This window comes from Dermacentor variabilis, chromosome 3 (genome assembly GCF_050947875.1).
Source record: "Dermacentor variabilis isolate Ectoservices chromosome 3, ASM5094787v1, whole genome shotgun sequence".
In the NCBI taxonomy this organism is placed as follows: domain Eukaryota; kingdom Metazoa; phylum Arthropoda; class Arachnida; order Ixodida; family Ixodidae; genus Dermacentor; species Dermacentor variabilis.
Window position 1 is genome coordinate 213,408,593 of NC_134570.1, and position 25,356 is coordinate 213,433,948.

The window sequence follows — 25,356 nt, forward strand, 5'->3', positions numbered from 1 at the left end:
ATAAGCAACTTTGTCAAAGGCATCAATACTGGTTAGTAGATCAGTCGGGAATAAGTTTCATTGAGTTATTGTGCGCGGAAAGAAAGAGTATTTAAAAACATTGGCTCTAGCGTTGTACAGTATTAGGGATTCCGGGTGATAATTTTTTGTTAGGCGTGTTTAGGTGGACTTAATAAATGCATCAGGACTCGTGAAGAGTGTTAATTTGATTAAGAAAAGTAACTTCAATATTTGAATTTTTCTTCGCATTTCCAGTGTCTGTGGTGTAGAAAAGGACGAATAAACGGAGCAGGCGGGCACTGCCAGAAGAAGAAGTCGGTGCAATGAGCGGCTCTTTGTCTGGTTTCTTCGCCTCTCGTTAGTTTTAAACATTTTGGTGCCGAAGACCCCCGTGCCCTCGTTACCTTCATCGCACGTCTCCAAGGGCCTTCTACTCCACCGCTTCGCGCTGCGAGCGGCGAGGAATGTCTAGATAAGCCATCGTTCATAATCGGCGTAGAGACAAGACATCCATCAAGAGGTAATCGTACGGTTTTCAATAGGTGAAGCGCCAGTAGTGACGGCACACAAGAAGAAATACAGACAGGACAAGGCGCTACTTGCAACTGTTTATCGAAATCACAGGTGGCTGATTACATAGCCATGAGGAGAGGGGAACGAAAAAAGAGGGACACTGAATATGTGAATGCGCAAGTGCGAGAACACTGACGATAAAGGGAATCACGCTTAATCTAAATCTAAAACTTATCTAAAAAGATGCTTTCATTCGTGTATATATTCAACTACGGGGTACTGCCACAGTTGTCCCCTGTTTTCTTAATCTCGTTGGCCTCCAAAAATTAACGCGCAACAGAATCTTTACTTTTATACATGATTGTCGTATCATGAAGCCTTCCTTTACATACTTTTTCATCCTCATTCCCGCAGGCCTTGCAATGAAGCGGCAAGTTTGAACCATATCCATTTTTCAACGATAGATTATGCTCCCGCAGGCGTTCATTAATACATCGGCCAGTTTGGCCGATATCCTCTTTTCCACACTTCAGTGGTATGTGGTATACTACCCCTTCTTCACACTTAACAAAAGGGTTTGTATGTTTAATAGAACACCCTACTTTTTTAGAGTCATCCGGACCAATCAGGCGGCACAATGTAGCAAGTTTTCGCTGCGCGGAAAAAAGCCACAGGAATTTTGTATTTCAAGCACGGCGCCGCAAGTTCTCGGGGGAGCATTCGTCCCGGAAGACGTCCTTGACGTCCTCAAGAAAGGCCTCAAGTTAAGCTCCGAGCACAGGATCCCGGGACATGAGCTTCTTTCCTTGAATAGAAGGATTTCCAACAGAGCTGCACCAGAGGACAAGGAAAGGTGTCTGATGGACGGAGTTGACAGCCTGACCAGGACGGTGTCTAAGAAAGGAACTCGTCCAAGAACCCCCACAAAACGTATCATGAATTTTTTCAACGACAATGACCTTCGACTCCTGCAGGCCGACAAAGAAGGAGGGTTTGTGGCCATGCCGTCGGGCATGTTAATGAAAAGGCTCTACAAGCCATCCAGAAGAATTTCAAGGTAACGAAACTGAAGCCAAGTAAGGAAAAGAGCCGTGCCATATCTTTGTGTGAAGACCTCGGACTACAGAAGCTCGCTAATAGCGTGCACAAATGTAGCAAAAACTGTTTAAATGTATTCTTCACTGCAAAAACGCACAAAGATGATATACCGTTCAGATGTATTGTGAGTGAAAGAGCTTCCTGGCAAAAGAACGTTAACCGATACCTTCTAAAGCAGCGTAACACGTTGGTTATAGATGACCCATTTATGGTAAAGAATAGTTTTGACATCATAGCTTTCTTACGTGAGTCCCAATCGATAGGATGCTTGTTTTCAATAGATGCTGTTGACCTTTTTTATTCCATTCCGCAAAAAGAATTGTTAGCTGCCGTCCTGAGCTGCATTGAGATGAACGGGCAGGTATCCTCTCAGAATACCGCAGGAATTTCCGTGGATAACTTCATGGCACTCTTGGAGTTTTATTTGTGCTCAACAGCTGTGTGTCTTCAAGGCCACTTTTATGTGCAAAAGAATGGAATTTGTATTGGCTCGTGCGTGGCTCCCGTACTTTGCAACATTTTCCTTGCGTGCATCGACAGAGCGCTATCGAACGTGTTTGACGGAGGCAAAGTGCTCAAGGTTTTTAGGTATGTCGACGATTTTTTAATTTTACTGACGGAACGATCTCCCATGAATTACTCGCATACTGTGCAGGGCATTTTAACTGATTTTAAACAGCAAGGAAAAGGCTTAGATGTTACTTTCGAACTAGCCAAGGATAACAGCTTGCCATTTTTAGATCTTGACATAACCCTTTGACGAAGGCTCCTGCTGGATGTACCGACCTCGTGCCCGCAAAGAATTGTTGCCGTATGAGTCTACACACTCCAAGACTGTTAAATGAGCAATTGCCACTATGGGCCTCGAATCCGCGCTGAAAAAATTGTGCTGCCATAAGGCACAAGCAAGCTTTGACGACCAGATTTTGAAGTTGAGGAAGGCTGGCTTTCCTAGCTTGGTTTTAAGCGCAGTTTCAGAGGCGTTATTGAAAAAACTGAAAAAAGAAAGAAAAGAAGGGAAGAAGGTCAAACAGTCGAAAAGAAAGCAAAAGGGGTGGTGATACCATATTCTCATAAAGTGGCGCATAATCTGAAACACGTCGCCGTGAAATACAAAATTCCTGTGGTTTTTTCCGCGCCGCGAAAACTTGCTACATTGTGCCGCCTGATTGGTCCGGATGACTCTAAAAAAGTAGGGTGTTCTATTAAACATACAAACCCTGTTGTTAATTGTGAGGAAGGGGTAGTATACCACATACTACTGAAGTGTGGAAAAGAGTATATCGGCCAAACTGGCCGATGTATTAATGAACGCCTGCGGGAGCATAAGCTTTCATTGAAAATGGATATGGTTCAAACTTGCCGCTTCATTGCAAGCCCTGCGGGAATGAGGATGAACAAGTATGTAAAGCAAGGTTTCATGATATGACAATCATGTATAAAAGCAAAGATTCTGTGGCGCGTGAATTGTCGGAGGCCAACGAGATTAAGAAAAGAGGGGACAACTGTGTCAGTACCCCGTCGTTGAATATATACACGAATGAAAGCATGTTTTTAGATAAGTTTTAGATTTAGATTAAGCGTGATTCCCTTTATCCTCAGTGTTCTCGCACGTGCGCATTCACATATTCAGTGTCCCTCTTTTATCGTTCCCCTCTCCTCATGGCTATGTAATCAGCCGCCTGTGATTTCAATAAACAGTTGCAAGTAGCGCCTTGTCCTGTCTGTATTTCTTCTTGTGTGCCGTCACTACTGGCGCTTCACCTATTGAAAGCTATGCATCAACTAGCCCCACAACGTGTTTTACTGTAATCGTACGCATCGCCTCAAGACCAAGCGGTCGGCTCGACGAGCACAGAATACGAAGATTCTGCAGGAAGCACAGTTGCCACTTACAGAGCCTACCATGGACAAGGCCAAGCTTTCAGGTATTTTTGACCATCTATCTGCTAGCAACAACGAGCTCTCGAAACTTAACGACGCACTCGAAGAGCACATTGCCGACGATGAGCTCGAAGCAGAACACGTAATTGGTACACAATATAACGATCAAGCTATCAGCATGCTTGCCGAGATTCGATGCAAGATCGACGCTTTGGTACGCGCGGTCAGTACAGCGGAGTCTACTCCTCAGAATGCAGCCCCGACAGTTTCTGACGTACTGCGGAGAATTGGCCCAAGGCTTCCGAATCTTGATAGGCCGACATTTAAAAGCGACATTCACAGATGGGCACCTTTCTGGGAGCAGTTCGAGCAGACTGTTCATCTCAACGACGCTATATCGACAACGACAAAGTTTTTGTATTTATGGCATTATCTTGTCGGGGAAGCGGTAGCGGCCATTGCCGGTTTACCGCTTGCTGTTCAGATGCCGTGGAACTTCTCAAGGAACGTTTTGGCGATCGTCAAAGGATACTGCAGCACCACCTGACAGCGCTTCGCCATCTATCTCATGTAAAGTCCGGAAGCGACGTGCGCGGCCTCAGGCAGCTGTATGATGCCGCGCAACTATATATCCGCTGTCTGACTGCACTAAAAGTACCCATTCTCAGTTTCTCTGCAATGCTGATAGATATTCTACAGAATACATTACCGTACGACATCGTTCTTGCATATACGCGAGGAATTCGGAGTCAGACTTTACGTCAACATGGGCCTGATACGAACCTCTCGGAGACAGCACTGGCAGCTGCAACATCGGAAGCGGAGTGAAAAGAGCTGCTCATGTTCACACTTGTTGATTTAGAGAGCTGAGAGCAGTGCAACACATCGTCACAACGATCTGTCGATGACCATGCTGAGAGAACTCGAGGGAGCGGCACCGCTTCCATACTGCACAGTGCATCATACAGCTGGAGGGAGTGCTTCTTCTGTCGATCTAAGAAGCACGGTACACGCGCCTGCGCCGCCAACGTATCTCTTCTTTCTAAAAAAGCGAAGCTAGCTAAGGATAATGGCTGCTATAGGTGTACATCACGAGGTCAGCAGGCACGGTCTTGCCATGTCAAACTCACGTGCTCAGCATGCCACGGAAAACACGCCTCGATTATGTGTGACCCGGACTACAGAAAGAAAGATACTACAGCAGAAACTTCGGGACCAGCGGTGGCTTTAGATGGAACAGCAGGGATAGTCTCGTCGCAATCAGTAATGCTTTGCGACCGAGATTCCACAAACGCTTACACAAAGACGGACACAGAAGTGTCCCTGCAGACTTTTCGCGCTTTTGTCGTTAAAAATAACTCCAGATACATGAGAGGGATTATGGATGGAGGCAGTCAGAGATCATTTATCACAGAAGATCTGGCTGCAAAACTACAACTGAAGGTACTGGGGGAAACCAGAATTTCATTCAACACGTTTGGCAACGCATCTCCAAGTTCTGCTGAAATACGAAAGGTTGTTGAAGTACCACTGCGTAGTCAGCACTTTTCCGACATCCATATCGTTCAAGCAGTTATAGTGCCAGTTATCTGTCCCGACATTCCAGAGCCGACAGCTGATAACAACTTCATTCGGAAGCTGCGATGTGAAGGCAAATTTCTTGCTGATGACAAGAATTTTCTTGAAGCGGATACTGAGAACTGCCTCAACTTGTTAATTGGGGCTGACCATCTTTGGGAAATCATGACGGGAGAAGTTGCAAGGAGCATAGAAATTCCAGGACTGGTCGCAATCAACACGGCATTAGGATTGACACTGCAAGGACCGAGTCGCCAAAAAGCCTTTCTTGACTGCGACGCTTACGTTAGGGTCTGCGTTCTGCGAGAGAAAACGATTACTGACGATGACACAACTTCGCAGATTCTACATTCGTTCTTGCAGCTCGTAGGAATGGGCATCACAGATTCTAGCGAACCTCCATCTCTTGAGTCCACTGCATGGTTCCGAGGTACAACTCGAAAGAAAAATGGCAGATACACTGTGGCGCTGCCTTGGAAATAAGATCAGAAACAGCTACTTGGAAGCAACCGTGATACCGCGCTCGCACGTCTAAAAAACTGGCGAAGAGGCTATCAATGAATGAAGGATTATTGGAGTGATACAACGCAGTCATCCGACAATACCTGGAGCTAGGACACGCTGAAGTGGCAGCTAAGAGTGTTCCTATTGATCATGCCACCTATTATATGCCACATCGGGAAGTTATACCAGAGGAATCGCTGACCACCCATCTCCGGGTCGTGTTCGACACATCGTCACACGCTCAAGGCTGCCTCAACGACTGACATCACTCAACGACTGCCTAACTCACTCAATGACTGCCTGGATAAAGGGATGAACGTCAACCCAGAGTTACTACAAGTACTGCTTAGCTTTCGGTGGTTTCCGGTCGCCATCAACTCGGATATCGAGAAGGAATTCTTACAAATTGAGATACAGGAGACCGACCGAGATGCATTCCGGTTTCTCTGGTTTGATGCCATTCCCGTCCCCCACAACAGTAACATTGTCGAATGGCGCATGACGCAGGTACCATTTGGATCAACATCAAGCCCTTTCTTGCTCATGGCGACTATTCATCACCACTTGGGCACCGCTTGTGAGGACAAAGCGCTTGCTTCTATTTTGAAGAAGTCCGTTTATGTAGACGATTTATTGGTGGGTGCAGAGACATTCGAAGGTGGTCTGAGCATCTATGAGCGATCGAACTCAATTATGCGAGATGGAGGCATGAGTCTCAGAAAATGGAAGACCAATTACCAGCAACTACAGAACGCTTTAGACAACCAGCCAGAAAAGGCAAGTGGAAGGTGCATCAAGGAAATCAATTGCCGTTTTGGGAATTCAATGAGATACCAAAGCTGATTGCTTCAAGTTTTCTTCAAATCTATAGCGCAGTACTTACCCTCAGCTCAGCCGGACACAAAACGTACACTTCTCATGGCTGATCGCCAAATTTTTGACCCTCTTGGTATTCTTTCTTTCTTGACGCCTTTCACCGTTACTGCAAAGCTTTTGTTTCAACGCCTGTGGGCTTTAGGCCAGCCTTGGGATGACCAGTTAGCAGAGATCAAGGCGACACGGACAGCATGGTGCGCAGACGTAATCCAACTTGGCTTCATCAAGATTCCGCGCTGCGTGAGAGATGGGCCATATGGAGTGGTCGAGAAGGCAGAGCTGCATATATTCGTCGACGCCAGCCTGAAGGCATCATGAAGCACGTGCCTGTTTGAGAACAGTTGATGGCGGCGGAAAGACAGCTGCATCACTAATAGTAGCGAAGTCTCGAGTAGCACCTACCAAGATTTTAACACTGCCGAAGCTCGAGCTTATGGCTGCGGTACTAGGAGCCAGATTATTAAAATACATCCGCTCATCGTGGGATTCAACGCATTTTCGCTCCGGCATGCGGACAGACTCAACGATCACACTGAGCTGGATCCGGGGCGACCGTAACAAGTTGGGTCAGTTTATAAAGCACAGAGTGACTGAAATCGCAGCATTTTCTGACCCAATGCTATGGCGTTCCTGCCCAGGAGAAGCCAACCAGTCAGATTTATTGACTGGGGGCGTATGTTTAAATATTCTACGTATATGTCGCAGCTGGTGGAGGGGATCTGAATGGTTATACCAGCCAAGATCAACCTGGCCTACAGACTCGGACATCAGCACACCGATCTACGAAGAGTCAGAGTGTGACACGCAACATGTACTTCTTCAAGCGCCGAGAATAGTGGACACCCTGATTGACTTAAGGAAGTTTGGCAACCTACAGAAGCTCCTGCGCGTGACCGCCTGGGTATTTCGATTTGTGGATCGAATTCCAGAAATCGTATTCAAACGTCGCCCTGTGAACTAGTTCAACCGAGGAGCTAAACAAGGCTGAAATGTTCTGAAGTTGTCGTGTCCAGATCGAAGTATTCGGCTTCGAGCCTTCGGCTTGGAGACACTGTCCGTCCAGAAACACTCCGTACTGCGCGATCTCCGCCCTTACCTTGATCACAGTGGACAGCTTCGGCTCGGAGGCCGTATTGAAAGAATGAACGCTACGTATGACGAAAAGCACCCGGTTATTCTACCGCAAAGGCATCCCTTCAGGACCTTAGTTGTTACTGAGGGTCACTGTAGAGTTTCACATGGTGGTGTGGCAAGCACTATGATGCAGATTCGACAGCGTTACTGGGTTATACGTGCTCGACAAGAAGTTAAACAGACCATCAATGCTTGCTTTCTCTGCAAGAAATACAACGGCAAACCTGTAAAGGTGCAATTTGCGCCAATGATGGAAGACATGCTTCTCACATCACGGCCGTTTGAAGTTGTAGGATTAGGCTTTGCAGGCCCACTATATGTGAAGCAACATGAGGCTGATGGAGTTACATAACAAGGCTTATATTCTGTTGTTCACATGTGCGACCACGAGAGCTGTATACCTTGAATTGACGAATGGAATCTCTACAAGCTCCTTCCTTCTAGCGTTCCGTAGGTTTTTTGGCTCGTAGAGGAGTGCCCATAACACTGTACTACGATAATGCTCGAGCATTTAGAAGAGCATCGCGAGACCTGTGGGACATTTGAAACACCACGAAGAGCTCTTCATTTGCATCATTGCTCTTGACGCATCGCACAGAATGGAAATTTATTATGCCAGGTGCGCCTTGGTTGGGCGGCTGGTGGGAGAGACTTATTCGATCGAGTCTTATCCGATCAGTCAAGTCATCTTTATGCAAAGTGCGGGTAAAGAGCAAGCTCAACAGCAAACGAACTGAGAGAGTACTGCTAGAGGTAGAGGCGGTTATCAATTCAAGACCCCTAACTTATACGCACACAGATGCTTGAGAGCCTTCTCCACTATGTCTTGTTCATTTTCTGGTAGGGAGCTCATTTCTTGCCTCTCCAGAGTGAACCAACAGTGACGACGAAGCTCGAAGTGCACAGGCTACGCGATGTGACCTCAGCAAGAAGTTGCGATACCGCCAGAAGCTCGTGGACCAGCTGTGGATCCGATGGAAGAGAGAATACCTCCTCAAGCTGCGGGCGCTTCACCTCTACCCATCGCATCCTAGTAGCAGTCTACAAGTATATGATGTAGTACTCATCGATGAACCTAACATCTCTAGAAACATTTGGCCACTGGGACGAGTCGTGGACGTCTTCCCTGGTCAAGGTGGAATAATCGGAGCCTGCCGTGTGAAAGCTCAAGATGGCAAGCTTATAAGAAGGCCAGTGCAGAAATTGTACAAGCTTGAATTAGACAACGCTACTGGGGACAGGAGTGTGTAGAAAAAGACGAATAAACGGAGCTGGTGGGCACTGCGAGAAGTAGAATTTCGTACAATGAGTAGCTCTTTGTCTGGTTTCTTCGCGTAGTTTTATACATGTATGTTATGTTGCTCCATGACAGTGGTGGGAGAGTCAGTAGAACGGTATTTGTGAAAGATAAATCGACAATATTTCTCTGGATCATTTCCATCGCCTCATTGTTATGTTTTATGTAAGGGTCCCAGACTGTGAATGCGTACTCGAGTTTAGGTCGTATTATTGAGGTGTAGGCTAAGAGCTTTGTGCTAGTAGGGGCAGCTTTTATTCTGTGCCTGAGGAGGCAAAGTTTCTTAAAAGCTGACGTGCATATGTTTGATATATCCTTACTCCAACTAAGATTATTGGCAATAGTAACACCTAGTTAAGTGTATTCATTAACATATTCGAGCGGGTTATATGGAAGGTTATATGAAAATGATAGTCTCCTCTTTTTATTGGTAACTTTCATGAAGACTGTTTCATCATTGTTAAGCTTCATGTCCAATTGATTGCACCAGGAATAAATGTTCTGAAGGCTAGAATTAGGAATGACTTGACCTTCAGAAGACCTAATATCAATAAACAATACACAATCGTGGGCAAAAAAGCCTTAATCTCCACTGGTCCAATCATTATATTGACACGTGTACTTATATTTATCGGGCGACCACGTTTTGCCGCCTAACAAATATTATCTCACAGCGCGGGACGCGCCTGCATGTATCCGAAGATTCTGGAAAGTTATCGATGCTTCTATCCGCTGTCTGTTGTCGCCGAACCTTATGTTATCTGATTTCATCGCCTGACGAAAATGGTGTAGAACTTTGTGGAAGGCACGCGGGTCCCAACGATTAGTCTGGAACGTTCGACGATTGATGTATAAAAGCCGACGCGCTTGACCCGTTGATCAGATTTTTCGACGATCGCCGACTGTGTTCGCCGCTCTCGTTGTGCTATAAGTGTAGCCTAATTTGTGGGCACAGATTCGCCCAATAAAATCTAGTTTTGCCTTTCACGGTATTGATACTGTGTTCTTAACGTCACCACCATGTGACAATATTGCTACGGAACAGTATTTGCGATGACAAAGAGGCGAGCAGGGTGAAGACGACGACGACGAATAGAGGCTAGCGCGGGCTGTTGCCTGTTGGCCAAGTGCTGCGTATTGCCTTGTAAATATACCTGTATATAGCTTTTCGTGGGCGTCTTCCTTCGTAGCAATATCAACAATCTCATTTATGTATATTAAAAAGAGTTATGGTCTCAGCACACTTCGTCGCGGCACGCCAGAAGTGACTGGGAGGTAGCTAGAACAATGAGAATCTATACTGATGAACTGTGCGCAGTTAGAAAGGTAAGCATGCCCCCAATTAATTATGAAAGAAGGAAGCCCAGTAGATTCAAGCTTGCATATTAGTTTTTCATGTGGAACAAGGTCAAACGCTTTCTTAAAATCTAGAAAAATAACGTCAATCAGGCTGGACCCGTTTACTGTATCAGCAAAGCTATGAACTACAGATGTTAGTTGCGTGACTGTCGAAAGTGCCTTTCTGAATCCGTGTCGAAATGAAGATAGAATGTATCTGTCATTTAGAAAGATAGATATATAAGTGACTATAATGTGCTCAAAACGTTTACAAGAATAACATGTAAGCGATATTGGACGAAAATTTGTAACAGATAATGCAGTAGGTTTCTTAAGTATTGGCACCATCCGCGCAACTCTCCAATCCGAACGACCATTCCTGGTTGATAGGCTTGCACGGCAAATTATCCCAAGAAGTTAGGACATCGTTTCACTATAACGCTGCAAGAAAATATGTGTAATCCCGTCAGGACAAGGAGGCACTTTTGTTTTCGGATTCAACAACATGGCTAACACTCCTGCAGAAAATACAGTGCTTGGTTCGGGAGGACATGATGGAGCTGTTTGCGGTATTTGAGATTGGATTTAGAAAGAAAAACACTGTAAGAATATGTACTAAAATGTTCAGCAATGCTTGCTTTATCGATGACAAAAACATCATTGTGCATAATTTGGTCGGCAGGCTCGTTTTTCCTGGACAAGTGTCTCGAAAACTTTTCCGGAGCGTTTTGAATAAAGCTGGGTAGCATGTGTTCAAAGTAATGACATTTTGAATGGCTCACAGGCTGATGCAGTGCAAGTCGTGTAGTTGCTATAGCGTTTCGGGAGACGCGTGTACGTTTTAATCGCTTTAGTGTTCGTTTCAAATGCAAGACCTTACGCGTGATCAAGGAATTTATTTTGTGCGTTTTCTGTATTCTATTGGGAATAAAATGTTTTCTGCAGTACGTCCAGGTTTCTTTAAACCTATCACATAGCATATACACATCATTTCCATAAAAATCAGTCAGGCATAGGTCAAGGTAATCAAGTTCGCTTTCGACCCTGGCACGCGAAAAGACTTACACGGACAGCCTTTGTAGGTGGAGAGTAGTTGGGGTTTTCGTTGCTGCATGAAAAATACACCACATTGTCACGTGGTGGTGACGTTGAAGGACACAGTAGCAATACTGTGAAAGACAAAACTAACTTTTATTGGGCGAACCTGTGCCCACAAAAACAGGCTACACTTATACCACAACGATAACGGCGAACACGGTCGGCGAGCGTCGAAAATCTGATCAACGGGTCAAGCGCGTTGGCTTTTATACAAGAATCGTCGAATGTTCCAGACTAATCGCTGGGACCCGCGTGTCTTCCATAAAGTTCTACACTATTCGCGTCGCGCATACATGCAACCATATTACACAAGGTTCGGAGACAGACAGCGGATGGAACCAACGATAACATTCCAGAAACTTCCTATACATGCAGGTGTGATCCTATACATGTGATCATAAGTTTTCGATGCACCAATAAACTGCGAAGAGTAGGCGTATTATGGCTGTAGAGTGCGCAAAGCATATACGGCTTGAAATTATAACTCTGAGACGTGCTACAAGTGATTTGCTACGAAAGAAGGATGACATACAGGTGTCAATGCCGATAGAAGCTAACCTTGAAGGCCTGGAGGCACGTGCTCACAGCTGAGTACTCTGCTTGGAGGATGCGCTAGAAATCTCTTGGGTTGAAAACTTGCAATATGCCATCATGATATAAAAATCTTAAAACTGGTATAATGTCATAGATTGGCTCTGCACCAAGTGCGATTGTTGCATGAAGAGGAATGTGATGTATGTATGCTAAAGCAAAGTACTTTTTCTTTGATGTTATGCTTCCCGACACTTTCTCAAAATTTGTAATGGCAAGTTACCTATTGCTATAACTTAAGCAGACAGACAAACAAACCTAATATAATTACATGACCATTACACCAAGAGCGGTCATGCAAATGTTTTGTGTTTATTTCCTATGTGTACTGGAATTTACGAAGTATTGCAGGTACGTTGTGCCTCAAGGTCCGTGGTTTCAATACACAGCCGGGAATTAGGATGGATGCTGTGATGGTCCCCTTTAAAAGCGGCTTTGGGTTACGCCTCTAAGCTCTTGTTAGTATAATGCCTAGTGTATTAGGTACGTTAAAATAACACGAAGAATTCAAATCATCAAACATTCTGACCCCTTATTGGGAACCTTGTGTTTGTACGCCTGCGTTGTTTCTGGTTTACCTACTTCGAATAATCGTCCAATCGTCTCTTACTAATATCTATTGCGGTCATCTTTACTTTTCGCATGCTCTCGCTGAACCCAGGGGCGTCAAAGAGGCCAAAGGTGCCTAAATCGACCACTGGGCAAATATCTTCACATTCTAATAAAATATTCTCCATACTTTCCCTAGCTTTCCCTAGTTGAAAGGATATCGAGTCAATCAGTCATCATCATCATCATCATCATCATCATCATCATCATCATCAGCCTAGTTACGCCCACTGCAGGGCAAAGGCCTCTCCCATACTTCTCCAACTACCCCGGTCATGTACTAATTGTGGCCATGTTGTCCCTGCAAACGTCTTAATGTCATCCGCCCACCTAACTTTCTGCCGCCCCCTGCTACGCATCCCTTCCCTTGGAATCCAGTCCGTAACCCTTAGTGACCATCGGTTATCTTCCCTCCTCATTACATGTCCGGCCCATGCCCATTTCTTTTTCTTGATTTCAACTAAGATGTCGTTTACCCGCGTTAGCTGCCTCACCCAATCTGCTCTTTTCTTATCCCTTAACGTCACAGCCATCATTCTTCTTTCCATAGCTCGTTGCGTCGTCCTCAATTTCAGCAGAACCCTTTTCGTAAGTCTCCAGGTTTCTGCCCCATATGTGAGTACTGGTAACACACAGCTGTTATACACTTTCCTTTTGAGGGATAGTGGCAACCTGCTGTTCATGATTTGAGAATGCCTGCCAAACGCACCCCAGCCCATTCTTATTCTTCTGGTTACTTCAGTCTCATGATCCGGATCCGTGGTCACTACCTGCCCTAAGTAGATGTAGTCCCTTACCCCTTCCAGTGCTTCGCTACCTATCGTAAACTGCTGTTCTCTTCCGAGCCTGTTAAACATTACTTTAGTTTTCTGCAGATTAATTTTCAGACCCACCCTTCTGCTTTGCCTCTCCAGGTCAGTGAGCATGCATTGCAATTGGTCTCCTGAGTTACTAAGCAAGGCAATATCATCAGCGAATCGCAAGTTGCTAAGGTATTCTCCATCAACTTTTAACCCCAATTCTTCCCACTCCAGGCCTCTGAATACCTCCTGTAAACATGCTGTGAATAGCATTGGAGATATCGTATCTCCCTGTCTGACGCCTTTCTTTATAGGGGTTTTGTTGCTTTCTTTGTGGAGGACTACGGTGGCTGTGGAGCCGCTATAGATATCTTCCAGTATCTTTACATATGGCTCATCTACACCCTGATTCCGTAATGCCTCCATGACTGCTGAGGTTTCGACTGAATCAAACGCTTTCTCGTAATCAATGAAAGCTATATATAAGGGTTGGTTATATTCTGCACATTTCTCTATCACTTGATTGATAGTGTGAATATGGTCTATTGTTGAGTAGCCTTTACGGAATCCTGCCTGGTCCTTTGGTTGACAGAAGTCTAAGGTGTTCCTGATTCTATTTGCGATTACCTTAGTAAATACTTTGTAGGCAACGGACAGTAAGCTGATCGGTCTATAATTTTTCAAGTCTTTGGCGTCCCCTTTCTTATGGATTAGGATTATGTTAGCGTTCTTCCAAGATTCCGGTACGCTCGAGGTTATGAGGCATTGCGTATACAGGGTGGCCAGTTTCTCTAGAACAATCTGACCACCATCCTTCAACAAATCTGCTGTTACCTGATCCTCCCCAGCTGCCTTCCCCCTTTGCATAGCTCCTAAGGCTTTCTTTACTTCTTCTGGCGTTACCTGTGGGATTTCGAATTCCTCTAGGCTATTCTCTCTTCCACTATCGTCGTGGGTGCCACTGGTACTGTATAAATCTCTATAGAACTCCTCAGCCACTTGAACTATCTCATCCATATTAGTAACAATATTGCCGGCTTTGTCTCTTAACGCACACATCTGATTCTTGCCTATTCCTAGTTTCTTCTTCACTGTTTTTAGGCTTCCTCCGTTCCTGAGAGCCTGTTCAATTCTATCCATATTATAGTTCCTGATGTCCGCTGTCTTACGCTTGTTGATTAACTTAGAAAGTTCTGCCAGTTCTATTCTAGCTGTAGGGTTAGAGGCTTTCATACATTGGCGTTTCTCAGTCATCAACCATATGCCAAATACAATTCAACAGTAATTTTTATAGGGGTCGGATGACGAAGTTGGAGTTACAATGATGGCGCAGTCACGACGGAGACGACGGTATCCCAATTGGAGGCGTGATAGCAATCGCTTCCACAAAATTACAAAGTTTTATTACAAGATTCTTCTAGGCATCAGGCTGAGATACCGTTTACCCAAAAGTAAAAAGTAGCAGTTTATAGTTAGCATGTCGCCTTGACAAATAACTTGGTTGCTAGGGTAACGAAGTGCGTGCAAGGAAATTTGGTGCCCTTAAGTTGTTTTATGATCATATTTTCTTGGAAAATATATGTTTCATTTAAAATCCTGAATAAACAATGATTTGCACTATTCTGCCTCCCACATCGCACAGCAACTTGACATCAACAGAATCAACGTAAGCTAATCGGTTACCACAGTCAATACCCACACAGCAGCATAATACCGGGGCGCTGTGATCCAGAAAATCTCTCTATATAGATATGTGGTACACGGTAATATTTCGCAAGCACACAACAAGGCACGGGCATGGTCTCAAGAAAAAATACCAAGGCAGGATACAGACAGCAGCACACTCGAACAGACGAAGGACACCACGGCGAGTGCACTAAACACACCATACTGGGCTCAGCGCAAACGCCAGGTCGGGTACAAGCACGCCAGACCGGGCTCACTGTATATACGAAACACACCAAAGTTTCTCTGGTGGAAACGATGAAAAACAGAAGATGTGGTCTGGTAGATTTTTCGACTGGGACATACGATATCTATTAGATGGTGGATGTAGTATAATGCTGCCAAATATGACAATCTTGAACCGTTCACAAAGAAATAACATAATCCTTCATGGCATACCTGAAGATACCAACGACTATTGTGACACACTGCACTCCAAGGTTGCGAACGTCTTCAATAGGCTTTCTCTTCCCTGTCCACGCATTGAACGCTTCCATAGGTTAGACAGAATGCGCCTTGGGTATTCTCGCCCTATCATTTTAACATTGCTTGATTTCAGCGATAAGCTTGTGACGCTCAAAAACGCTTATATGCTGAACGATTCCGGCGTGAAACTTTCCGAAGATTTTTCTTCCGGAGTGCGCAAAGTGCGTAAAATGATATGCGACGCATCAGTTGAGCAGCGGAATAATGGCTAAGTTATTAAACTGAGGTTGGATCATTCATTTATAGATAACGTTCATTACAACTGGGACGGTGCTTCAAATATCTTCTTCCTAGCTCCCGGTTTTGATTCTAGCGCAACATTTCCAATGTATCATCACCAGAACTTTGTATCATCACCAGAACCGTCTCATCAGAGTTCATCAGATGGTTGACCATCTCATCAGTCTGCCACGGATCTTGCGCTTTTGAATGTTCATGCCAAAATCGTGACCAACTAATTTCCACACTTTCCTTGGCTAGTTTCTTCATGTTATCTTCATGCTATATGCATCACAGAAACATGGCTTCATGAAGCTATTCACGACTGGGAATTCTCGCCTCCTGGTTACAATAATGTCCGGTATGACCGTGAGATTAAGAAATATGGTGGTGTTGCTTTGCTTTAACTTTAACTTTAATTTTAACCTTAAGGTTCTACCAGGACCTCCCAATATAGAATTGGTTTGGTGCTAGTTACTAGTTTACAAGCACAATTTAACCATTTGGGGTCTTTATCACGCTCCTGGTAACCCTAGTGACTTGTTCAATAATATCTTGCATTCCATACATAACTATAGCCTCGACAGTTCTAACTTAACCGTTCTTAGTGACTTTAACGTTCCCGGCATTCACTGACCTTCCTTACATATTCCACCAATAGTACCTCTATTTGTAGAAACTTAATTACGTTTATTTGTCCCATTACCTAGTGCAATTAGCTGATGAAAATACGGGGCAGAACTCCATACTTCACGTAGTGTTTGTCAGTGACAGTCTTCCTCATTTAGGTTTTAATACCCTGGAAGGCATTTCGGATCATAACGCACTTCTCGTACACATTAAATGTACTATCCCACATGAACGCTGTAGCTATTCCATATTTCGTGATTTTAATAAGGCTGACGATACGTCTATCACTGATACTCTAGCAAATAACTTTGACCATTTTTTGTCACTCAGTACCGAATGTCATGGTGACAGTTTTGTTGATTGTTTTGAGTTGTTAGTGAAATCTTGCATCAATATTTACGTTCCATTAAGAACAACAAATATATATAATAAACTTCCTTGGATTAACCGGGATATCTTCAACCTATCACGACGTGTAGGTAGATTACGTAAATCAAAGCATTGTAATCCTGCGCTTCGCGTTCCTTTTGAAAAATCTTAGGAGGAACTTCGTACTCGTAGTCCAACTCCTTATACTACCTAAATCAAATCCTCACAGGTTCTGGACATCGATGTTACTCAGTGCAACGTGCAGTATCTCTTTCAAGATTAATGAACCTATTACTAACGACCCCAAAGCAGTTTAGAATACTTTTAGCTCGTACTTTCAATCTGTTTTCACCCTTGATAGCGACTGCGCATTATACGATTCTATTAACTTCATTCATGGCCTTCCCGCCGTCTTGCCAATCCATTACGACTTTCTGTGCTTGGCGCAAAACGTGGCAAATGAACATCAACCGTAGTAAAACAGACGTGACATCATTTGCCAATAGACAGAACCACCACTCGTTAGATTATTCTCGGAATGGCATCCAACTTAAGAGATCGTCTCAATATATATACGTAGGTGTCATTTTTCCAGAAAATCTCTCATGGTCTAAACATACTGAATATGTGAACGCGAAAGCCCTAAAAATAATGTTATTTGAGCCGCACTGAAGCTTAGCCACGATACCAAACTGCTATCACATAGAATGTACATTCGCCCTGTTCTACAATATGCATCTGTCGTTTGGTTCCTCTACAAACAATCGGAAATAAGTTCGCTAAATAACGTTCAACGAAAATCTATCCGTTTCATTTGCCAAAATTACAGCCGCAGTTTCTCAGCAACACAGACTCAACAGTCTTTGAACACTGAACCATTACTTTCACATTATCGTATTGAAGCCTTAAAACTTATATTTACTAACGCAAGTTGTACCCGTAGCTCCCACGCCTTGAACATAGCACTTATTTATGCCCGTACTAACACATTCAAGTAAAGTATTTTTTTTTCCACGTACCATAGAGTTTGCAATTTTCTACCCGCTAACTTTCGTTCACTGTCACTAAAAGATTTCATAGCTACCACTGGTAAGCACTTCGCTAACATGCAAAGCGCTTCCTTTTGATCATTCATATTTTTGTGTATATCTGCGTTTTTAATGTGTAATGTATACTAATGTATAATGTTCCCACTCCTGTTATACCCCTATATTGGGCTGCACTATATGTGAAGAAATAAATAGATATAGCTCTTGTGGGCTGCCTCCGCTGTCGTTTAGATGTCCGGCAGTGCCTCTTGTTGTAAGCATAAAATCCTTTGCAATAAAATTGCAATGAAAGAAATACAAGGGAAGGAAGAAATGTAATTTCGGCCCAAAACTTAGGGCCAGCGCATTGCCAGTTCAGAATTGTGCCTCTCACTCACTGTGTCGAGCAGTGGAGAATACTTATACTGGAGAGCGTGATCATGCCAGATAGTTCCATAAATGACTAACGCTCACTGAACATCTACGTGATGTACGGGCCATCTTCGTCTTCTATAGCACGTTGACTCCCCAGTCGCTGAGATGGTCCTAAACTATGTGTTCGTCTACATGCAATTAAAATTATTGAGCGCATATGCTTCGTCCTCAATAGTCTTCCAGCGCTCAACTTCTTTCCTGCTTAGTTCATGTCGCGGGCGTCGTCTTGCTTGATTCACGAATAGCGCTGCTTCAAGGATAGGGTTCCACTACTGGGACCAGCGGCAACGTCCGGACAGGTAAGAGGAGGAAGAAAAGCCAAATTTCTCCCCTTCACTACCTGGAGGTGAAACTTTCGCAACCGAATAGGCGTTACATTGCTTTTACTTAAAAGGTAAATACTCGCTCACAACCTGCGAATATCCACTCCAACACCACAATAAACAGTCCTAGGCTCAATGCGCATACTATTTCACCAACTAGCGCTTCACTATTTCGTGTTAGCGGAGAAACGGGACTTCTTTTTACTTTATAAATGAATCTACATTTTCTTCTCCCAATTCCTCCCCCTTGTATGCGGGTCTTATCCACTCCAGTAAAATTCATGCACAGGCGAAGAGTATTCCTGTGTAAAGAACGCACATTCTAGTGATCGCGTTAAGCTTATGTGGTGTAGCTACAAAGACCCATTTGCTGTGTTCGCAGTGTTCTAAGTCATCATCATCATCATCATCATCATCATTATCAGCCTGGTTACGCCCACTGCAGGGCAAAGGCCTCTCCCACACTTATCCAACTACCCCGGTCATGTACTAATTGTGGCCATGTTGTCCCTGCAAACTTCTTAATCTCATCCGCCCACCTAGCTTTCTGCCACCCTCTGCTACGCTTCCCTTCCCTTGGAATCCATTCTGTAACCCTTAATGACAATCGCTTATGTTCCCTCCTCATTACGTGTCCTGCCCATATCCAGTTCTTTTTCTTGATTACAACTCAGATATCATTAACTCGCGTTTGTACCCTCACCCAATCTGCTCTTTTCTTATCCCTTAATGTTACACCTATCATTCTTCTTTCCATAGCTCGTTGCGTCGCCCTCAATTTAAGTAGAACCTATTTCGTAAGCCTCCAGGTTTCTGCCCCGTACGTGAGTACTGGTAAGACACAGCTGGTCATAATCTTTTCTCTTGAGGGATAATGGCAACCTGCTGTTCATTATCTGAAAATGCCTGCCAAACGCACCCCAGCCCATTCTTATTTTTCTGGTTATTTCAGTCTCAAGATCCGGATCCGCAGTCACTACCTTTCCTAAGTAGATGTATTCCCTTAGCATTGCCATTCCCTTACCACGTCCAGTGGCTCACTACCTATCGTAAACTGCTGTTCTCTTCCGAGACTGTTAAACATTACTTTAGTTTTCTGCCGATTCATTTTTAGAGCCACTCCTATATGTTCTAGGTACTTCCCTGTAAGTTCGCACTTTTGCAAGGTGCGAAAACACTCTACGTATCCTATTTTGCGCATCTGATTGAAATCTGTGTCAACCGCCGCGGTTACCTAATGTCTATGGTGCTTAGCTGCTAAGCATGAGGTCGCAGGATCGAATTCAGGGCACGCCGGCCGCATTTGGATGTGGGCAAAATGCAACAAAGAGCCATGTACCTTGCGTTGGGTGCACGTTAAAGAACTCCAGCTGGTCAAAATGATTTCGAAGTCTTCCACTACGGCCCTTCCAATAGCACTTCTTACCTACGAAAGAATTCAGTGAACCCAAAGAGTGTTCGCGCCATGTTTATATGTAACTAATACCACTGATGGGGGGTGACCCTCTACCGAGTTGCATTTAGGCGCTTATCTTCCTACCTTATGGTTAAAAGCTCAAGACGAAAGGACTTAAACTTATATATCATAATATATATAATCATACATATAATCATGGCACGTAAAACACCATAATTTAAATTTAGATCTTTGTAAAAATGAACCATATGCACAGTACTATATTGAAACGCATAAGGGGATCGCCGATCCAAACGCTGCGGTGAAAAAAAAGCACTTAGTGTTCAGTACACACTTTGTTTATTGGCGCCGGTAAATCCTATTTTGTCGTTCTGAGTGCACAAGCTGGCGACAAATGCGCAGAGCCATTGCGGAAGCCATACCAGACTTTAACAGTACAGCACGCGAATTTCTATGCCTATCACAGTCTCCGCCGCATCACGACGAGTGACCTGGACGTATGAACAAGCACTCACCCATTTCCTTGGCTGTGCAGCCAGACTCGTTTACCCTGTTTCGGAAAGCGTAACCCTGGTCGACGCAGTGGCACATGTCCCACGTGATATTCATCTGGCACTCTTCCAGGCAGATCTGCAAAGCGCGAAATGTGGCCGTCATGTATGAGCAAAACTAACCCTCCAATAATAAAATGTGTGTTCACTAGGTTCTGCTTTCCTAGCCTATTATTTGCCACAAGAGACAGCTGTTGGAGGACCAATTTAAACGATGGAAAGAACGCACCGTCGAACTAATGATGTGGTTACCATTCTTTCTCTACTTCAGCTGTTTTGAGCCTATCTATCTATCTATCTATCTATCTATCTATCTATCTATCTATCTATCTATCTATCTATCTATCTATCTATCTATCTATCTATCTATGTATCTATGTATCTATGTATCTATCTATCTATCTATCTATCTATCTATCTATCTATCTATCTATCTATCCATCCTCTTACAACGACCCAGTCATCCAAGTTATGGGTGGTCCAAGCTTGGGTGGTTATGGGTGACTTGTGGCCCAAGCTTGGACCACAAGGTACGTGATTCCATCGTCGTCATTCCAGCTTCATTATTGCACTGTCGTCATGTCGCCTCTGTTACGCCATCTACGCCGAGGAATTGGCCCAAGTTGTACAACAGCTTGGGCCACTACATATACCCGTGGTTTTGATGACATCGTGGTCGTTCCAGCTTCTTAATCTGACTCTCGTCATGCCGCTGTCGTCACGCCTTCTACGTCGACCCAATGACAAAAATTGTCTAATAACTTGGACGACTAAATATGTACTCGTGATGCCGTCATGGGCGTCACATCATCTTCATCCAACTTTGTCATCATGACATCATCGTCACGCCTTCGTTTTGATAAAGTCACCATAGATTCATTGTAATGCCTTCATCGAGAGGACCTCGTCGGCGCTCCATAGTCGTCATTAAGCCTTCAATATTCAACACTGGTCATGTCACCGTCGTCACGCCTTCTACGCCGACCCACTGACCCAAGGTGTTTAATAACGGACGACTAAGTATGCACTCGTCCTGCCGTCGTGCGCGTTGCATCATCTTCTCCCAGCTATGTCACCCGACTCGCGTCCCGCCTTCATCGTCACGCCTTCGTTGTCATACAGTCACCGTGTATTCGTTGTCATACCTTCCTAGTGTGGATTCTGTGGTAACTCCGTCGTCGTCATTAGTCCTTCCATATTCGACACTCGTCATGCCAACGTCGTCACGACTTCTACACTGACGCAGTGACTCAAGATGTCTACTAACTTGGGCGACTAAATATGTACTCGTGCTGCCGTCGTGCTCACCGCACCGTCTTCATCAAACTATGTCATTTGAATCGCATCCCGCCATCATCGTCAAGCCTTCGTTGTCATACAGTTACCGTGCATTTGTTGTCATACCTTCGTCGTGAGAACGTCATCGGGCCTTGAATATTCAAATCTCGTCACGCCACCGCCGTCACGCTTTCTACGCCGACATAGTGACACAAGTTGCCTAATAACTTGGGCGACTAAGTGTGTACTCGTGATGCCGTCGTGCGAATCGCATCATCTTCATCAAACTATGTCATCTGACTCGCGTCACGCCGTCATCGTCGCGCATTCGTTTTCATACAGTCACCGTGCATTCGCTGGGAGACCTTCGTCGTGAGGACTTCAAGGTCACTCCGTCGTCGTCATTAGTCCTTTAATATTCAACACTCGTCATGCCATCATCGTCCCGCCTTCTACGCTACCCAGTGACCCAAGTTGTCTATTAACATCGGTGACGAAATATGTACTCGTGATGCCGTCGTGCGCGTTGCATCAGCTTCATCCAACTATGTCATCCGACTCGCGTCAAGTCGTCGCCATCACGCCTTCGTTGTCATAAACTCACCGTGTATTCTTTGTCATACCTTCGTTGTGCCGACCTCGGGGTAGCTCCGTCATCGTCAATAAGCCTTGAATTTTCAACACGCGTCATGTCACCGTCATCCCGCCTGCATAGCCGACCCAGTGACCCAAGCTGTGTACTAAGTTGGGTGACCAAGTATGTACTCTAGCTGCCGTCGTGCGCGTTGCATCGCCTTCGTCAAACTATGTCATCCGACTTGCGTCGCGCCATCATCGTCAAGCCTTCGTTGTCATACAATCACCATGCAATTCTTGTCATACCTTAATTGTGAGGACATCGTGGTCTCTCCGTCGTCGTCATTCGGCCTTCAACATTCAACACTGGTCACGCCACCATCGTCATACCTTCTACGCCGACCCAGTCACGCAAGTTGTCTAATAACTTGTGCGAGTAAGTATGCACTGGCCGTTGTGCGCGCTGCATCACCTTCATCCAACTGTCATCCGAATCGCGTCACCTCGTCATCGTCACGCCTATTCCATACAGTCACCGTGCATTCGTTGTCATAGCTTCGTCGTGAGGTATTCATGATTGCTCCGTCTTCGTCCGTAGGCCTTCAGTTATGAACACTGGCCATGCCACCGTCGTCACGCCTTCTACGCCGACCCAGTGACTCAAGTTGTCTGATAACTTGGGCGACTAACTATGTACGCTGCATCATCGTCTTCAAACTATGTCGTCCGACTCCTGTCACGCCGTCATCGTTACGCCTTCGTTGCCAGACAATCAGCGTGCATTCGTTGTCATACCTTTGTCGTGAGGACCTCGTGGTCACTCCGGCGTCGTCATTAGGCCTTTAATATGGACACTCGTCATGCCACCAGCGTAACGCCTTATACGCTGACATAGTGACCCAAGCTGTCTAATAACTTGGCAGACTAAGTATGTACTCCTGATGCCGTCATGCGCATCGCATCATGTTTATTAAACTATGTCATGAGATTCGCGTCACGCCGTCATCGTCACGCCTTCGTTTTCATGCAGTAACCGTGCATTTGTTGACATGCCTTCGTCGTGAGGACCTCGTTGTTGCTTCGTCATCGTCGGAAGGCCTTCATTAATGAACACTGGTCATGCCAACGTCGTCACGCCGTCTACGCCAACCCAGTGACTCAAGTTGTCTAATAACGCTCAACATCACCGCTTATTATAGCCAATCAAGTTAAACGCACAGAAATCTTCGCTTACATGGATTTCAACAGTATGTTGGATCCGCATAATTTTTAGCGCTATATCTTTTCAAGTTCTCAGCGGCTTCGAGGTGGAGAAGTGTGTGAGGGGGATTAGAAAAGCGAATAGGAGTGGAAGTAGTAATAAGAACTCGTTACACAAATTTTAACAGTAGTAAACCGAATGTTAATGCCAGCAGTAGGAGTTCCGTTTTGCTGATACATCGTCAGGCCGCCGTAAATGAACTACGTAATACACATGCAACGGTTGCGATAGAGCGGCACTTGCCATGCATACGCAGAATATCGAACCGTGGCCTGCTTATTTGTATGTATACGCCATGCAGTGTACAATACATGAACAGTAAGTAAACAGCCTCCTTACTTTATGTTTAAAAGTCACAGGATCATTATTGTTTGTAGTCTTCTTGGGAAGACGATTCCAATATGCAATAGCCTGTGACAGCCCGGATCCATTCAACGCGTTCTATTTACCAAAGATGCCTTAGAAACAATGGTCATTGGGCAGACGTCTTGATGTGCGGCACGGACGCTGTCACACATCAGGTAGAGATTATCAAGTTATCAAGAGGCTACCAAGTTTCAAACTAACATACTTTATTGCAGAAAAAAAAACTCAGCGCCCTTCCACTCTGTGAAGAAAATTCACCAGTGAAGCTGTGTATGTGTGCCCCTTAATTCCGAACGGCACCATCACCGTGGGTCGGCCCGGCATTAAACTACGTTCAAGATACACCCACGTTTGGGGAGTGCTCAACGCCTGCTTCACCTCCGCCACGGGTCGGGCCGGTATTACACTATCTTCGGGATCGGCCCAGGTATGGGGATTGCTTAACGCCTGCTTCATATCCGCCGCGGGTTGAGCCGGTATTGCACTATCTTGGGAATCGGCCCATGTATCGGGAGTGCTTAAGGCCTGCTCCACCTCCGCCGTGGGCCAGCCCTGCATTGCACTATCTTCGGTATCGGCCCACGTATGGGGACGGCTTAACGCGTGCTTCACTTCCGCCGCGAGTCGGACCAGCATTGCACTATCTTCGGGATCGACCCACGTATGGGGATTGCTTAACGCCTGCTTCACCTGCGCCGCGGGTTGGGCCGGTATTGCACTATCTTCGGGATCGACCCACGTATGGGGATTGCTTAACGCCTGCTTCACCTCCGCCGCGGGTTGGGCCGGTATTGCCCTGTCTTCGGGATCAGCCCACGCATTTATTTATTTATTTATTTATTTATTTATTTATTTATTTATTTATTTATTTATTTATTTATTTGTATTACCCTCAAGGACATGGGGCATTGCAGAGAGGAGTGGTATCAACAGTTTCAAAAGGTTACAAGAATGCAGTATGTTACAATAAATGGAAGACATAATCATTGCTGATATTATACAATGTTAGCTAAGGTGCAAGTGAAAGGAACATAAAGTCAGGTTCGGAAAAGTAGACAGTAATAATGTTTGGCGAGTACAAAATTGCTGCTACTTATAAAATATTAGCTAGTGCTAGTTTAATGGCATTGTTATCTGTAATAGTAACGATGTCTGGAGGAAGGTGGTTCAATTGCCGCGATGTTCGCGGAAGAAATCACTGAAAAAAACTTTTGGTGTGGCACGATACAAACGCTACTTTGAGGGAATGGTCAATGCGATGAGAGACATAGATTGGTGGCGTAGCACAGGGTGATAGTATAATTTATGAAACAGACCTAGTCGGGATATTTTTCGGCGAGAAGCCAGTGGCGGTAAGTCGAGGTTAGTTTTT

The 25,356-nt window shown here is 44.9% G+C and overlaps 1 protein-coding gene across 1 annotated transcript in view; it reads right to left on the reverse strand.

Annotated features, from left to right (window-relative positions):
• LOC142575014 (uncharacterized) overlaps window positions 1-25,356 on the reverse strand; it is a 168,314-nt gene that overhangs the window by 110,110 nt on the left and 32,848 nt on the right. The window contains exon 5 of the mRNA XM_075683990.1: window positions 20,468-20,582. Within this exon, the coding sequence (XP_075540105.1) occupies window positions 20,468-20,582 (115 nt within the window). The remainder of the gene's footprint in view (window positions 1-20,467; window positions 20,583-25,356) is intronic.